The 14,323-nt window shown below is 39.7% G+C and overlaps 1 protein-coding gene across 2 annotated transcripts in view; it reads right to left on the bottom strand.

Moving 5' to 3' along the window:
* Window positions 1-3,318: 3,318 nt before the first annotated feature.
* LOC139445053 (uncharacterized) overlaps window positions 3,319-14,323 on the bottom strand; it is a 69,170-nt gene continuing 58,165 nt past the window's right edge. Inside the window, exons 2-5 of one of the 2 annotated variants that reach the window (XM_071226118.1) lie at window positions 11,715-11,726; window positions 10,683-10,862; window positions 9,488-9,598; window positions 3,319-7,277 (exon numbers count right to left, since the gene is read on the bottom strand). In XM_071226118.1, the coding sequence (XP_071082219.1) occupies window positions 7,135-7,277; window positions 9,488-9,598; window positions 10,683-10,862; window positions 11,715-11,726 (446 nt within the window). In that variant the 3' untranslated portion in view covers window positions 3,319-7,134. The remainder of the gene's footprint in view (window positions 7,278-9,487; window positions 9,599-10,682; window positions 10,863-11,714; window positions 11,727-14,323) is intronic. The other variant, XM_071226120.1, reaches the window with a different exon arrangement.

The following is a 14,323-nucleotide window of genomic DNA, read 5'->3' as shown; positions in this document are numbered from 1 at the left end:
GCAAAAGGTTTGTATGGAAATATGTGATTATCCGACATGTATCTTGAGGGTGTAGATAAAACATTTGCTAAAAATGTTTGTTTTTTAAATAATGTCACCTTAATTTTTAATGTTGTTTTTAATATGAAATCCATAACTCAATCTTGTTCTCACCTATACTGCGGCTCATTATGTCAATCACTGGATTGTCTGGTCGAAATTAATTACAGACCGCCGCCATAGAGCTGGGATATTGCTGAGTGCGGTGTTAAACAACAAACAAAGTATACTGTGGCTTCTACATGCCACTTAAAGAGCCGCCTTTATACTATGTGTGCAATTAAACCAAAGTGTTCAGAACTTAATGAAAGGGTCAGAAGCAGGCGAATAGATTCAGTTGAACATTAGGATCTTTTTGGTGCATGTATTTAAGAAATGAAACAAAAAAGTGTACTATACATGTGAAGCACCAGGAGAAAAGAAACATCATGGTACAAGGACACAATTGTGCTGTGACGTCATGAAGAAAGACGTTTGACGTCAACTTACTTCCGTAAAAATCGCCATGTGAGGGGACTGCACAAAAAGTATCTTATTTTTCTGTCCATAGTTCGTAATGTAATAGCCCGCCTCCGTGATCTAATGGTAGAGCGTCCGCTCGGAGAGCGGAAGGTCCGGGGTTCGATCCCCGACCGCGTCATACCAAAAAACGTTAAAAGATGGTACTTGTTGTAACCCTGTCTCGCGCTCGTCATTAAGGGGATAAAACAAGGACTGGTCGGCTCGGAGTCAGTGTACTGTATCTGAGTGGGGTATTCATGTTAAACTGCGGCATGGTATATCAGTGAGCTAGCACTATAAATCGGCATCAGTCCGGACTAGTACAAGCAGACACACACACACCTGCATTCACGTCGCTATATTAGTGCAATAGTCTTTTTTAAACCCCATTTCACGTCGTAATGTAATAAAAAACCTTGTTTTAAAACGTTTCAGCATACATGTCTACTTTCAATTTATCAGATAGTATATCTGAAAACTGCAATTATTACATAAACAGTTATAATTAAAATGTGATTGGTCACATCTGATGGTTGTTTAAGTTCCTAGTCAAGGTGATATTCATTCCGACTGACTTTCATCGCTACAAAGTTAACTTGGATATGGGTAACTTGTGAAAGTCATTCTCGAGTCATCTCCATTTCTTTGCTAAAGGCTTTCATATTTACATCATGTTTCGAGTGAGTGAGTAAGTTGGTTTCAACGTAGCTTTGAACAGCTCTACAGTTAGATCACGGCGTGTCAGTTTGATGTGGGGAAAAGCCCGAAGTGATGCAGGTCTCAGACGATTACCACTTTGGTGAAACCCACAAACATGGTATGGTGCTGACAAACCCAGAACGGAGGCGAACCGTGATTCGAACCCACCATCATATGTTTCTGGCGTGCCCAAAGAACTGGAATGTTAACATTGTAATTACTTTGTATGGTAATGGCCAACTTGTTATGAGTGGCCCATGTTTCATGAGGTGATGGACCAGTTCGCCTTCTCAATGCAAATCCTAGATGCAGCACTGCCATCAGCCATCTTCTTTTATAAATTATAGTCCACGTGGTCTGTTGCCTGTGGTCAGGAGCCTGAACAATCTAGGAATGAGAGAGTTTGGTTTTCGCCGCTTACAGCAATATTCCAGCAATATCACGGCGGGGGACAACAGAAATGGGCTTCACACATTGTACCCATGTCGGGAATCGAACCGGGGCCGAATGAATGAGATTTGTTTGTTTGTTTGTTTGTTGTTTAACGCCGCACACAGCAATATTCCAGCTATATGACGGCGGTCTGTAAATAATCTAGTCTGGACCAGACAATCCAGTGATCATCAATCTATACAAATGGAATACGATGACATACATCAGCGAGCCTGACCACCCGATCCCGTTAGTCGCCTGTTACGACAAGCATAGTGGCCTTTTACGGCAAGAATGGGTTGCTGAAGACCTATTCTATCCCGGATCTTCGCGGGTCTTATGAAGGAGAAAAGGGATATATACCCCTGGGAAAAAACTAAACACCACAGGATTGTCCAAGATGCCAAGAACACAACAAATGTTGCTTTTTTTTATATGAACAATTTCCAGGTGTATACTGTTTTCAATTTAGAGCTGACAGGTTCTTTTTCTATTGTAATCGACTTAATTTGATTAATCTTTTTAATCTTTTAAATCTTTTCTATGCGTATTTGTTAAACCCATGTTTGTTTGTGTTTTTGTTTGTTTGTTTGTTTGAATATAGGTCCGAGTAACTATGAATACTCCCCAGAACCCGTGAAGATCCGGAGTAGAATAGGTGCTGGGTGTTACCAGTAACCTGATCCGGGCTGTGATCGTTCAACACTGACAAACCTGACGGCGCCGACAATCATGATCCACGATGGCGTCGACACAGACTGTGTGACTTATGCTGTCAGAGGACCCGTGAAGATCCGGGTTAGAATAGGTCTTCAGCAACCCATGCTGGATGTGTGGATCGATGCTCATGATGTCAATCACTGGATTGTCTGGTCCAGACTCGCCTATTTACAGACCGCCGTCATATTGCTGGAATATTGCTGAGTGCGGCGTTAAACAACAGACAAACAAACAATCAGGCGGAACAAGCTAGGCCAGGGACATGGTATTATAATTTGTCCAGCGCCAAGAAAGGGTGCCCCAAATTCGTAATTACTCAGTCCCTAGTCTTGTGTGTATGTGGTGCCGTACTCTAACGACAAACAACAAACAAACAAACGAAAAAATCTCTATTGTCTCTATCGTTCTAATGTAATGTGTGTAGCTGAGATAAGCTGTTATGTAATGTGACATTGAAACGTCTTGGAATACATCTTAGGTATCAATTTAGAGACCAGTTATTTGTTTGCATGCGTAAGCAGCGACCTAAAGGCAAATATAAAATCGATATAGGAGACAAACCTGTTACTTAAGTTACTGTAGCTTTCCGACCTTGACCAATTTAATATGTGGGCATGTCCATATTTGTTCCTGATCATGGGCTAAACTTTTATCTTCTGCAGACACAAAAACCGATGCAGGTCTCAGACGTTTACCACTTCGGTGAAAACCACGAGCACGGGTATGGTGCTGACAAACCTGGAAACATAATCGGGGCAAACCGGGATTCGAACCCACAATCATAAGTTTCTGGCGTGCCCAAGGGACGCAACTCTGCACAGCGAATCGCGCGCCTTAGACGACTGGCCCACCTATGCCCCCTTTCGTGACATAGGTGGGATCTTGCCGTTTTGTGACAACAAACAAAAGAAACTGTAAACACAAACACAAATGATTTACATTTATTTACCGACTAGCTCTAGGATGAGATAACCGGCATTGGGTGATGCCACAGCAACGAAATACAGTACTGTACAGAAATAAGTACACACAGTGGGAACACCGCTCTATCAGTGCATCGATAAATAAATAACTTTTATCTGGCGTCAGATATTTTATTTGCCGTTAAAGCTAAACACCCCCATCGAAAGCCATTACAAACACACGTCGTTTGAACTGAGAATGTGTGTATGGTAAGCTAATATTGAAGCCAATTAATTTCGGCGTTACACTCTGCCATTTTCCATACGCCGTATTTCAATAACGTCACAGGGGCGTGACAAAGGTACTTAAGTCTGGATCAGCAAGAAATTATTTTTGAAATTCTTTAAAAAAAAAAAAGCAATGGTCAAACGATATTTACAATGGAAAATGGTATCGAAAAACGTTGCATTCGGTTAAGAAAGGCACCAGCATGATTGAAATAGTTAATTCAAAACGTAGTCTTTAACTAACATAGTGCAAAAAGGTATTACGCGCGAACAGACACAATGAGTGCGTGAATACACACGTGACAACCGCGTCATGCGCACATATGCAGATTTTGTCATGATTTATATGAACCAGTATTGGCAAAATTAATAGACCGTAACGTTCTTTTATTAATACGTCTGAACAATCTTGTTTTAACAAGTCAAACAACAGTAAACAATGGTCATGCCATTATGCTAACATAGACACCTTTTCAAACTGATTTCTTCTAATTGATGGCAAAATGTTCGCGGATCAAAACAGGTCTTCTAATATGTTAAAGGTTTTGTAAATGAATATATGACAGTCATTCATGATTGAGTTATCTAACAGTTAATTAAGGTTCATAATGTAGACACATAAATTAGATGATAAACAACATTGTATTTGGTACATATATTAATGCACAAAACATACACAACGGGCGAATACGATCACGTGACGAAGATTTACATACAAAAACCTCAGTTATGCGTAGATTTGTGCACTTTCACAACAAAACTACTGGGTACACCTACATGTCTTATAAATACACACAGCAAAAGCGAAAATATTTTCTATAGCGATATATGTACACATTTGTAACAGGAAGTCAAGAAGAAAATAGTGGATTCGATAGAGAGTATATCGCAACAGGAAGTGACGTAGAACATACACTCGAGCAACGTGTTGCTAAGAACGACTATATAAGGGAAAGTTGACTACAATTTACACTCGGGGTTTTAATGAAATAAAATAGGCGACTGCAGCCATCTAAAATATCGTTGGTATTGTTTTCTCTGCTGAAGTTACCCTTGCTCCATGCACATTGACTATGGAATAGAATAATACCCCAAATTCACCGGAAAACTGCTTGATTTAAACAGTATATTCCTCTGTTGTATGTTAAGGTCATCATTACAAATTACCATATTTATTTATCAAAATAAACTGACTGTCACAGAGCTGGAACACACACAGAGAGAGGAACTTCGGACTAGAAATCGTGAGCGAGTGAGTATATATTACGAGTGGCCTCAGAAATGCGGTCACACGTTCTTCCGATGTGGGAATGTGTGACACAATCATCGGTTATCTCCCTTGCAGTACCGAACTCATCCAAGTTTCTTTTGATTTGTACAATTCTTGCTCGTCGCGGATGTAAAACTGCAAATGACTGCTTTGGTGTTGAATTGGATAAATTTACTTACAAATAAGAGCAGTCGACATTAAGAACAGTTCCATTCCTCTCTCTGTGTTTCTTAAATGAACATCTGATGTGTACTTTTTAATGGTTATTTAACATTTTTACAAAAAAATAACAAAACTCTAAAACCCCTAGTTTGCACAACGGACAGAATGGAGAACCAACTTTAAAGCACCATTGCTGATATTTCAAATGTTGACAATAGTCTTGTTAGTATTTACAAACATCGGAAGCGGAAGTACACAAAATATCCTTGCGACACGACTTCGAACATGAATCCGTAACCACTCACAATAATTTACTATCGATTACGTCATAATATCAAAGAGGAAATATTAAGGATAATTAGGTCGTATGTGGAGTATGATATATAGTGAAAACCATAACAATTAATTAAAAAAGAGAAAATTCGCAATTTCGATAGTAAATATATGAGTACAATAACAAATTAACGTACTCGTATTCTGTAACATTTTTCGACTATTTGAGTGCTGATTGGTGCATGTCGTATATGAATTAATATTTGAGTTATTGCCTCTTTTGCTTACTGATACGTCATGCGTAATCTGGACGCATGGGTCACGTGGATGAGTCGCACCAATTGTGCGTCTCGTTATTTAACCAGTACGGCCAATTGCAACAACAATCTGATTTGATTAAACGTGTTGTGATATACGAATGCAATCTTCGATTACTGTGAGAGAGAAGAGGAAAACATACCGAAATATACTATGATTAATATCATAATGTCATATCGTTATGAAAGATATATCGAGTTGACTGAGTTCGGATTAACGAGTTTTCTCTTATCCGAATGTCCTCATTATATCTGAGAGCTGGAGGTGTGCGAGGCAAAGAACAAATTATTTGATTTTCGGCTGTTTAGAAAGATTTATCTATCTAAAGATTCTAGGGGAAGAATCCCTGAGACAAACTGCCGGTACTGTTTCAATGCAACAAAAGACGTATATAGAATGTATGTACGTCCGTGATGCAACTAATCAGAAACGGACGGACAGGAGCTATAAATAGTCCACATTCGCAATACTCCCGCCTCGTCATTGCGCATTCCGCTGCAAGGTAACCAGTTTGGACTGGGTGCGGTCTCTTCTTAACGAAATCTTGACTTTAAGAACTCATAATTTGACTACATACCCTTAAAGAACATAAACGGGTATTAAATTCGAATTAATAGGTACTTTGAAAAAGGTTCTATAAAGTACAACTCGTTTACACAAAGAATTGAGACACTCTCTGAAGATCTCTTGCTCTTTATCTACAATGTCCAAACCGTCACGGGCTTGTTTAAACATATGGTATATTGTTGTTGCTGAATTGTTCGGTGACATTCCCTGTAAAACAACACCTAAAACAACAACCTGTAACAACAGTTTTGTTGTTAGGAACCGACCATTTAATATCCATGGCGGGGTCTGGGATATTTAAAGATGTAATGTTTCAGGAAATAGAATTGCCTCAGGTTTATTACAAACAAAAAGAAAACTATTCGATAAGTAAGATGTTTAGACAAAAAAAGTAGTGAAAACATTAATTTGATTACTCGGCTCCCTCAATGAAAAGTGTGGTCAGTGGGTTTAACGTCGCTTGAAATAGTATGTAACAGTTATACCACGGGGTGTCAGATTAATGTGGGAGAAAGCCCTAAATGATGCATGTCTCGGACCTTTACCACTTCGGTGAAACCCACGAGCACGGGTATGGTGCTGACAAACCTAGAAACATAATCGGGGCGAACCGGGATTCGAACCCACAATCATAGATTTCTGGCGTGTCCAAGATACGCAACTCTGCACAGCGAATTGCGGCGCCTTAGACGACTGGGCCAGCCGTGACCCCCTCCCCGCCCCCGCCATGGCCGAACAAAGTCCCAAACCGCAAAAACACAGGTCGGAGTTTTACTTGTACGTGAGTCACGAAGAATGCTGATCAATGTTTTACGGGGAATGCCAGCAAACACTTAATACCATGTCATTGATATTTGAGGGGCACCCACTCTCGTGTAGAACATCGTTGACAGGAATGCTTAAAAGTACCACATCATCAGTAATGATATAACTGTACTGCAGTCGAACACAGCATGATGGAATCTAAAGAATAGAAATCAGAACACAAAGAGCCGTGGCTCCGACGGACAAGAGGACCCGACTTCCGGAGTTTTCTTTATCAATGGAAACCACCTCCCCAGTCTCAGACTTTCCATCTTCAACTGACAGATCAGCAGAATCTGTATCTGAAAACAGAAAAGTGCCATTATCTTACATGATAATGTTTTGTTTGTTTGTTGTTGAACGCCGTACTGAGCAGTATTCAAGTCACACTATAACGCCAAAGTCTTTTACCTTATTTCGCAAAGTTTCCGCCGAATGTTTGTAAAACTTTTGCGTAGCTACGCGGGGACTTCGCAGAATGTTTGTAAAACATTTGCTTAGCTACGCGGGGACTTCGCAGAATGTTTGTTAAACTTTTGCGTAGCTACGCGGGAACTTTGCAGAATGTTTGTAAAACTTTTGCGTAGCTACGCGGGGACTACGCAGAATGTTTGTAAAACTTTTGCGTAGCTACGCGGGAACTTTGCAGAATGTTTGTAAAACTTTATATCACAATGACACTGAGCATATGTTAAACGCAGAAAGTTCCATATATTATAGTTGTTTTTTTTTATTTAAATAACATGGTAATTGAAATATATGTGTCTAATGCGTACATTATAATCGGTTTTGTAGGAGTATAGTCATATAAACGTTAACTGTGTGTGCACACATCAGGGCGTCCCTCCATACATGTACATGGTGTGTGTTTTACCCAAGTACGTGTAGGGGCGGTCGGGTAGCCTAGTGGTTAAAGCGTTCACTCGTCACGCCGAAGACCCGGGTTCGAATCCCGACATGGGTACAATGTGTGAAGCCCATTTCTGGTGTCCCCCGCCGTGATATTGCTAGAATATTGCTAAAAGCGGCGTAAAACCAAACTCACTCACTCCAAAGTACGTGTACATACATAAACTGTGACATAACCCGTGGCAAAGTGGTGAGGTGAGGTGAAGATTATTGCACTTATATAGCGACGTGTGTGTGGCTGCTTGTACTGGTTCGGACAGATGCCGATTTATAGTGCTAGATCACGCAGTTTAACATGAATACCCCACTCAGACACAGAATACTGACTCCGAGCCGACCAGTCCTTGTTTAAGTCCCTTTATGCCGAGCGCCTGGCAGGATAACAACAAGTACCATCTTTTAACGTCTTTTTGGTATGACGCGGTCGGGGATCGAACCCCGGACCTTCCGCTCTCCGGGCGGACGCTCTACCATTAGACCACGGAGGCGGTCGTCAAAGTGGCATCATCACACCACTACGTAAGTATATGCTAGTTCATAAATGTATACCTGTACGATGCAAGTTGATCATGAATCAAATATTCGTGTCAATAAGAATATTTAATGACAGCATTAATATAGCACAAATGTATTATATGCATTTATTAAACATTAGATGTACCTACAATCCATTCACAGTGAAGTATCATACTAGTATACTAAACATTGTATGTATGGGGAGTATTGCCATGGCCCGCCACGCGTAGATTATTCGCGAATTATTTGAAAATTATTCGCAATTTAGACGCAATTTAGTCGCGAGTAATTTGTAAACTATTCGCGAATTATTTTTAACTTATCCGGGGATTATTTGCAATTTTACTGCAGAACTCGATAACAAACTTTTGCGTTGTAGTGTATATGACGGCGGTCTGTAAATAATCGAGTCTGGATAATCCAGTGATTCACATCATGAGTATCGATCTACGCAATTGGCACACAATGACATGCATCAACCAAGTCAGCGAGCCTGACCACCCGATCCCGTTACTCGTCTCTTACGACAAGCACAGTTACCTCTTACGACAAGCACAGGTACCTCTTACGACAAGCATGGGTTGCTGAAGACCAGGTCTAACGCGGATCTTCCCGGCCGTAACGTCCATACCGTCCTGTGTCCTATACATGCTAGGTGGGTGGGTGCGTGAGGGCGTGTGGACGTGCGTGAGTGAGTCGTATAGGTTGGTAAGTAAGAGAGTGAGCGAGCGAGTTTTAACGCCGCTCTGAACGTAATTCAGATTTATGTCGACGCCAAGAAGGCTATCATGAACTATGTAGTCTAAAAGCCATGCTTAAGTTGGGAAGAGGGAGAAAGGGTTCTCACGGCGTGTTGGCTTGATGTCCGTGAACATCCCGAAGCGATGCAGATATGTATTGGGGAGGTTTATTTTGTAGATTGGGAAGGTTCAGTTGATCGGGTAGGTTAAGTTATCAAGACATCTTCGAGATGAGGGTTAAGGAGACTGGGCGAGTCAGCTAGTGTGGGAGTTTAGAAGATTGCGGAATTTGCAATGTAAGAGATATCAAAACATTTAAAAAAGACTACACTGGGTGTCCCGCTTACCTTTAGGTGGTGGCATGGGAGTGGCGACGACTGGCTCCACGTATTTGATGCAGTTAGCGTAGTCGGGGTAGGGTTCGGGACACTGCTTGACCGCCACGGCCTCGTTCACGCCTGAAACACAACCCGTCAATTAGTTCTTTCATCCACACCACGAACTACCGTCTCAGTTCGTAATGACATCGCAAAGCAATGAAAGTCATGAGCTCAAAAACCAGTTCGGGAAAACCCACGAGTACAGGTTTGGTACAGACAAACCAAGGATCAAACTCAGGTAACCACAATCCGCGGATCCTGATAACTAAATGACGAAACTTTGCACAGGAAATTGTAGTGTCTTCGACTTCTAGGAGTATGATTGTTCGGGTCCATTAATGCTACTCAGCTAACGAACGTTACAAAATACCGTATCTGGGTCATCCTTGACCAACACTTTGACCAGTAAATGTTATAAAGAACTGCAGAACATGCTTTCGATTGCTTATATGTACAACATGTAAAATGTATTCAATGAAGCTCAAGATGGTAACATGCTTTAATAGGTGATTTAACGTTTTAATGTGTTCAAATGTACAATGAATCTGGACAGATGTATCAAAGTGGATATATTTTTAGATGACAACGTCTTACATAGTTTACACATATTTGGCCAGATGTAACAATTCTTTGGGATATAAAGAACCACGACGTTGAAATAGACACCCAGACAAATAGTTCACGGGTGAGCGACATTCGGTGCTAGGTTAGCGATAAGAGCGCTGGAGATAGTAAAGTTACTTTAAAAAACCCAACAACCTTGATGGCAAAGGGGTCCGTGGTATTTATCGTAATATACAGTGGACATAAAAAACGAATAATCGAGGATAAATTTCTTTTTGTTAAAAAATGTTCATAACAAAGGCTTCTGATAACCATTAAGACCTGTCGTTATATTCCCCGACTTTTGACATTTCACCTTTGTTTTTATTTGGTAGCATTTTTCACAATTTTTCACAATAGGCCCATTGCTTTTAAACTCCCAATCAAGCAGTGTCATTTCACGACAAACTAATATTTATCAAAACAATTTGAATTATTTACTAAAGAAATTCCGCACAACCGACTCATTTTTTCCCCGAACACATATATTTGTTTATTCTCAACAATATAAGTCTTATCAGATAAGAATAATGATATAAGTATGACCATAATCATATACCAATTGGGTAGTTGATGTCATGTTCGCAGTATACTGGGATATCGTCGAGTTCCGGTGCTTCATCACTCAGAAGGAACTCGTTGTAGGAAGGTCGAAGTTTGTCGCCGACTTGATCCAAGAATATGAAGTATTCTCCTCCAACTGAGAAGTTGTTCGAAACACATAGGCCTGGCTCGTAACCTGAAATATTAAAGTGGACATCAATGTCATGTTTCATCCGATGTGGTACGGTAAATACGTGTATTACTCGAATATTTCATTACACACCTGATCACGTAAAGAAAACGCTTTTTGCAAACGACGGTACCCAGGGAGGCGTTACAGTAGCTGTTCTATATATTGAAATAGCATATCAATTTCATGTCATTGTAAACATGATTACCGTGTATTGACCACTCATGCAAATGTACTGTGTAGAAATTACACAAGCATATACGCGCGATGTTATTTTTCATTCAGAATGCGGTGTCAATTTGTAAATATTTTTTTCCACGTTTTGTGATTTTACAGGCGCTTCAGTGAGAAACATTTGCCAATACATATACAGATGTATCTATAACAATAAAACATAACGCATGCTAAGTTAGTAATTTCACATGACGATAAGTCAGTGAAGGAACATAGGAATTAGGAAAAAGAAACTTGGATTTAAGTATAAGAATTTCTGATCAAACATGGGGAAAGGCAGGCTGAATTAGAGTTATCTCCCCTTCATCGTAACCATGCATTTCCCATCACGAAGTTTGAAAAAATAATATCAATAGACGATGCAGAGTGAAAAACATGCACAAACTAATGAGTTTGTGTATTAATAAGAAAAAGAAACGTTTGTTGGGAATGACAGTAAGGATGCCAAAAATAACTGCATACTACCAAACATTAATTAGCGCAAACATAACTCAATCACGCTTTTCTCATTAAGCAAAGAAAAATAAAATAAATAATCAGTAACAGATGGTAAGGTTGAAAAGTTTAAGTATTTAAACACATGGTGTCTAGAGAGTCGGGAATTATCATGCGGAGTAAACTCACTCTTTGAATGTCCTTGTAGACGTAAGATGGAAAAAAAAGTTTAAAAAACAGATATATAACCAGTGAATATAAAGAACAGTAACAATATATTTTATCTTATATTTAAAAAAAACACATGACGCATTCATAATTGAATATGAAACACAACAATTTTATGTAATGTACATATACATTTTGTAAATGGTGCATGATACATGGATATGTATCTTATTATCAAACCACATCAAACACATCAAACCGTTCTGTGATGCCGTTTCATATCATTCCTTTTTGGCTTATCATGAAGGACATTTTAAAGCCATTTTAAAGAATTTTCGTTATAAGTAAGGAATACGCATATTAAACAAACTTTGTGGTAGAAAAAAAAGTATGATAGTAAATCGATATTAGCAATACAAATTATCTGATGGACATACATCACATCATGATAGTTATCATATCAAACATTTGATAAACGCTGAAAGGATTTATAGTCCAATGTTATAATCGCGAATTGTTTTGTCGTGGACATAAAATATACGTTCATTTAGTTGATTTAATTCCATTTGAGTAATAATTGTAAATTGGATCGATGTATAACCAAAGAACTGGTAGCCGCCATTTTTCTAGAACGGAAAATATGTTGATCAAATAAACGATGCTGACTAGCGATTAATGGCGTGATGGTCGGGAGTTACTTTCAGCCCCACTAGGACTACATGACACACATACTGGAGAAAGGGCCAAGGAAAACGGGATCAATAACAATCGATACCAACTGATTGATATCGAGAAGACAAAGTTGATTGGTTAATTTATCTGAAACTCCAAACCAGTAACCGGAAGTTACACAGCGCCCACTAGCGGTCAATAAAGACAAGCCGGTTTAGAGTCACGTGATTTGGGACACGGTCGAAGGATATATAATATGGAATAAATGTATAAATAATATGGACAGACGAATCTCGGATGGTTGGGTTCGGAAAAATCAATATTGTCAGCGAATATGTTCCACCATATACTGATGCGTGTTCCCGGGGCAAAGGAGTTAACTCACTTTTAAAGTCCCGTTTCCACCCTTGCAAAACGATTTCTTGGCCCGATCGTAGGGCCACCTTCTTGGCTTAACGAGTTATGTCCCTTCTATGTCCCCACTACTGAACAAAATCGCGGCGCCCAGACAAGACAATCTCATCGATAATAAAGATATTTATTGCAATAAAAAAGGGTTTAATCACGCGAAGTTCATCAAATTACTTGAGCACCTTGATTAAAAACATGAAATAATATGGAAAATATTTGTCGACGCCAAGTGGACAGTACACATCATCTGCCAATCCTGCAATCGAACGAATTCGTCACTTGCCATCTTCTTTATGAACCAGATGTCGATTTCGTTACGTGATTTTGAGTGGACTATGAATAGACTCGTTAATCCAGACAAAATGTAACTCCAGAATTCTAGCCTAGTTCGGCAAGATCGGAAACTGGACTTTTAAAGTCAATTAACTCCCTTGCCTCAACATATGGGACGGTTTAGTTTGGCGGAGTTGCACTGCGTGTCGGCTTATCCCCTGTGAAAACCATTACGAAAAGCGGCTGCTATTATGGGCAGAGTGCTTTTTTTTAGCAACCCTCTAATTAATCTCTTTGGTACTTCTTCCGGAATGAAAAGTCCTTATTCATCAACATGTTTGCATAACCAAACTCGACGTGGATAGCCAACTCTTCCTATAGTTCTATAATCACAACATATCGTACTTGGCCTTTCATTTAACATAATGGATTAGGGATAAAAAAAACTTTTATCACAAATCAGACTTTTAAGAAGTTTCTACGTCGGATTCCAATGAGTTAACGATTGAAAGAGGATTGGGTGGTCGCGTTAACAGGGAGGATTGGATGGTCATACTGTCGCACCCGCCTGATTGTGTCTTCGTGCTCCGACAGGGTATGCATGGTTTGTTTCTCGTACACATTAAAGCTGTTTGATCAATACATTATTTTCACAGGCCTGTGTGACACACCCACTAAATTGCTGTCTGTGACATAAAACGCCATTTATTCACTTCTGTGTCGCAACATTAAACATGATACTCGATGCTACCTGATACAGCCCTGCCAACACTGCGCTGTTACGTGATAGTGGATTGTATAAGCTCACTGCTAATTATGGATCGATATATAAGTCTGGGATCTGGTAAATATTGTGTCCCTAATGTGAATGTTTGATGAGGCATAAGAACAAACATGGTCAAACCGTAAAGTGTCTGAAAACAAACACTTTGTATCAAGATAATTCCAGAACTTCTATTGGGCTTAATCAGAGCGGTTGAGAATTAAACCACGTACACCGTCAGCGAACTCTACATTCGTCTCATTTTATAGTTCAGTTTCACAAATGTGTAGATAACTCATTAGATTAAGTTTAGCTCTGTTTGTTAGTAAAGAGAAAGTGTTTATACACGTGTATAAATGAATAAACGCACTGAAGAGCAAGTGAACACGGAGAGCTTAACGCTGCTTTAAACACTACCCAAGCACCATAACGGCCGTAGGATATCCGAAATAGTCACATTCCATACCACTGAGGGGAATCGAGCCCGGGTCTTCGTCGTGATGAGCCAATG

Source organism: Haliotis cracherodii, unplaced genomic scaffold, assembly GCF_022045235.1.
Source record: "Haliotis cracherodii isolate W230 unplaced genomic scaffold, xgHalCrac1.p SCAF_6, whole genome shotgun sequence".
NCBI lineage: Eukaryota > Metazoa > Mollusca > Gastropoda > Lepetellida > Haliotidae > Haliotis > Haliotis cracherodii.
Note: the sequence above shows the minus strand (reverse complement) of the source record. Positions and strands in the feature narration are given on the sequence as shown.